Source organism: Vespa crabro, chromosome 10 (assembly GCF_910589235.1).
Source record: "Vespa crabro chromosome 10, iyVesCrab1.2, whole genome shotgun sequence".
Taxonomy (NCBI): Eukaryota; Metazoa; Arthropoda; class Insecta; order Hymenoptera; family Vespidae; genus Vespa; species Vespa crabro.
In genome coordinates, this window is record NC_060964.1 from 4,236,503 (window position 1) to 4,240,089 (window position 3,587).

General features: G+C 29.8%; 1 protein-coding gene across 1 annotated transcript; it reads left to right on the top strand.

Moving 5' to 3' along the window:
* The first annotated feature begins 146 nt into the window (after positions 1–146).
* On the top strand, positions 147–3,312 carry LOC124427488. Its single transcript, XM_046970464.1, has 4 exons — positions 147–390; positions 866–1,184; positions 1,461–2,807; positions 2,929–3,312. The coding sequence occupies exons 1-4, from the start codon at positions 324–326 to the stop codon at positions 2,987–2,989; spliced, it is 1,794 nt and encodes a 597-aa protein (XP_046826420.1). The 5' UTR covers positions 147–323; the 3' UTR covers positions 2,990–3,312.
* Positions 3,313–3,587: the final 275 nt, after the last annotated feature.

Below are 3,587 nucleotides of genomic sequence, written 5' to 3' on the forward strand. Positions count from 1 at the left end.
TTTCTTTTTGATCAATTCTAATCGCTTCGTTATCTCATCTGATATAGTTTCTTTATGAACATTAGAAATTTATACGAACGAATTATACAAAATCGAATAATTTCTTCTTTCTTGCTTGTAAGAATATAATTAATATGATAGTTCGTTCGATGTTTGTTACACTAACTGATGGATATCGTGAATTATTCACATGGTAAGCATGAATTGTCGTCGGCGATGAGCGAGTGAGAAAAAATGTTGCCAACTCCCGCATTGAGGAAGTGCCGATTCGAATGAAATAGAATATACATAGTGCCTGTCTTTCCGCAGTTCGTCTGATAGTCATGCACCGACTAGTATCCTTCTTTATCTTCTCTAATATTTTCCTTTCGTTTGCCATAGCAAACGACGGTGAGTGTTATCATTTCGTTTGATTTATTAATTAATATCTACGTCGTTTTTCGTTCTAATAAATATCGTTATTTTAAATAAAATAAACATTTATGTTATTATTTATGCTATTATTTAACTTGAGAAGATTCTCGTACGGTGAATGTCGTAAATGTGGAGAAAATTTATTTTGATTAAAAATATAATGGTTGTAATTTGGATAAATTAATGAATCGTAATGTAAAGAATTGGGACATATAATTTCTTTTCTTTTTTTTTTTTTTTTTTTATATTAATGTGAGAGACAAATGATTTATTTTATTTTATTTTTTTTATCAAGAGAAATGAGTAAATCTTTTGGACGAGTTAATTCATTCTCTTCAGTTAATGATTCTTTCGAACTTTCGTAATCCTAAAAATCATTACTATTTTTGTTATGTTTTGTTTGTTTGTTTTTTTATCTTTTTGATTCGTTTCCTTGTTCTATTACTTACAGAGGAAAGGCCGTTATCATTACAGGACCAATGTTTGAAATCGAATATTGCCGATTTAGAGGAATACATTTCTACATTGAATTTAACAAATGTACCTACAATCGATACGATGATCATTGGTTTTGAATGTCCACTTACGGCTTTACCCTTTGGTATTTTGAGATCTGACTGGGCAAGATTGTTGTTATTACGTAATGCACAAGAGAAAGATTCGATTTTCGCTGAGAAACTGGAATGTCTGTTTAAACTTTTAATCATAGCTTATCAAAGATTAGAACAAAATCTGATACCAAAGAAATCTTTCGATAGAATGAATAATAGGTAAGGAAATAATAATAGATAATACAAATACTAATCTCGATTTTTTAATTTTATTCATTGAAGATGTTTAATATATTAAGAGGTTGTTTAATATATCATGAGATGTTTAATATATCAAATATGTTAATAAAATATTAATAACATTATATTTTTGAAATATTGATGAACGATTCAAATAACGATCGAATGATTAATTTTTGATAACATCAATCATAATAAAATTTTATTCGATTTTTCGATATTTCTAAATGTAACAAATAATAATTTTATTTTCAGTTATATTTCTAATACGGGAAATGTTTCCAACATTGGAAATAATACTATAAAAATGAAATTTATGAATACGAATTTTAGTTCCGAGATAGTACCGATAAGTATACGTTTTGAGAATACAAGTATCAACGCTGATCATCGTGAAAGTATAAATGAGAATAAGATGAATGAAAATGGAAAAAAGAAAGATAATGTTGAATATCTTAGTACGGAGTTTAATAAAAAAACACAAGGAAATAATGTGAAGAACGATATTATGGAAAATTATAATAGTGAGAACGTTGCATTATGTAAAGATTTACAGAATGTAGAAAGATTTACGAAAGTCGATTGTTCGGAAAATACGATTAAATATTCCCTTTCTCAACAAGGAAATAAATTATTAACAAATACGGATGTTATGATGGAAATAACAAACGATCCAATGTATAGTAGTCAAGACAAGGAGATAACAAAAGTTAGCATTTATAATGAGTTGGATAATAAGAAGGACGTAACGATACCGTTAACAATTTCTACAGTGGTAAGTTCAGAAAGTGGAAATATGGAAGTACCTATGTCAACAGAGAAAATCGCGAGTTTGGCTAATTTAACGAATATAATAAAATCTAACTATACAAGAACGTCCATCGAGGAATCTAATTCGATTAGTACATTGTCGACCATTCGAACGGAAATTTTCGAAGAAATGTCATCGCAAAAAACACAAGTGGGAATTAAAAATGATAAAATGAATGTTTATAATTCAACAAATATTTACGAGACAAATAAGAGCGATGAAACTTTCGACTCTTCGAAATTTACTAATTTTAATAAGAAATTTAATACGATGGATAGTGTTAGTGTTACGAATTCTGTTGATATCAAGGATCCTTATGCTAAAAACAGTATAAGCGATGTAACAAATCGTCAAGATCTTCAAGAGACTATTTCGAATGAGTTGTCAATTTTGAAAAATGATAATCCGACATATGCATCGAATGTAGGAACAAATTCAATGGATTACTTTGATCCTTCATGGACTAGTATTTACGATGTTTTCACTCACAAGCCAGACAAGTTTTATTCCTCTATCGACAGATTTCGTCATAAGGTCGGAGATAAACTGAAAAGGCTTCCGGTTTTCAGAAAACAACCTTCAGGACTTGTTACGAAGGATCATAAAGCGAACGTAAAGGTTACTTCACTTCTCTCGAAGACTATTACTTTCATGACAGATTCGATAACGAAAACAAATAAATTTAAAGGAGATCTCTTGGATTCTCAAAAATGTGACCATACGAATACCAATATCGAGAACAATTTTAGATTTTTTTACAATAATGGAGAAAGACCGGAGCAAAAAACTAGGTATAAAATATAGTCATATCGAGCGGTAGTTACTCTACCTTTTGTTCAAATATGCTTTTTTAATTGAAAATTGTTTGAATATCTTTCTTTTAAAAATTCATTCAATCATTATCATTTTCAGGAAAAATGGTCGAGAAATATTTAATTTTATTCATATTAAATGTAAAAATGAATGTACGTAATATAATATAGATAAATATTATTCTTTTTTCTATATAAAATAATATAATATGCACGTACGCACACACTTACAGCTATATTATAATAGAAAGAAAATTAAAATTTTATACGTAAAATTAGGTTATCTATATTTGTAATTCAAAAATGAATTGATTTCCTCAACGAATAAACTATTTTAAGGAATTACAATTTGGTCTCGCAACCGATATCGTCTCAATACATTGCATTTGCACCTTACCCGGTGCAATGACCGGACACTTACCGATTCTTATCAGCGATTTCGCGGACGGTCCATAAATTCATGACCCGGAGCCGACTGATATTTACGAGCTCCGCACCTGGTAACGTCCGTCATGCTTTACGAGCCCTCGTAAACGAATCCTCTTATTATCTGACCCGATCTCGTGTGTAAACTCTTTCGCCTGGCTTCGAAATTTTACGGGAAGACTTTTAGGACTGGTTGGTCAGTTTTATTAAAGGACAATACGTAAGGTTTTTTTTTTTTTTTTTCCATTGTCGATCAAACATCTCGCCGAGTTTTATCATCGTAGTATACATATTTTATTTCAAATGACGAGACCTTCCTGCAATGATCTTATA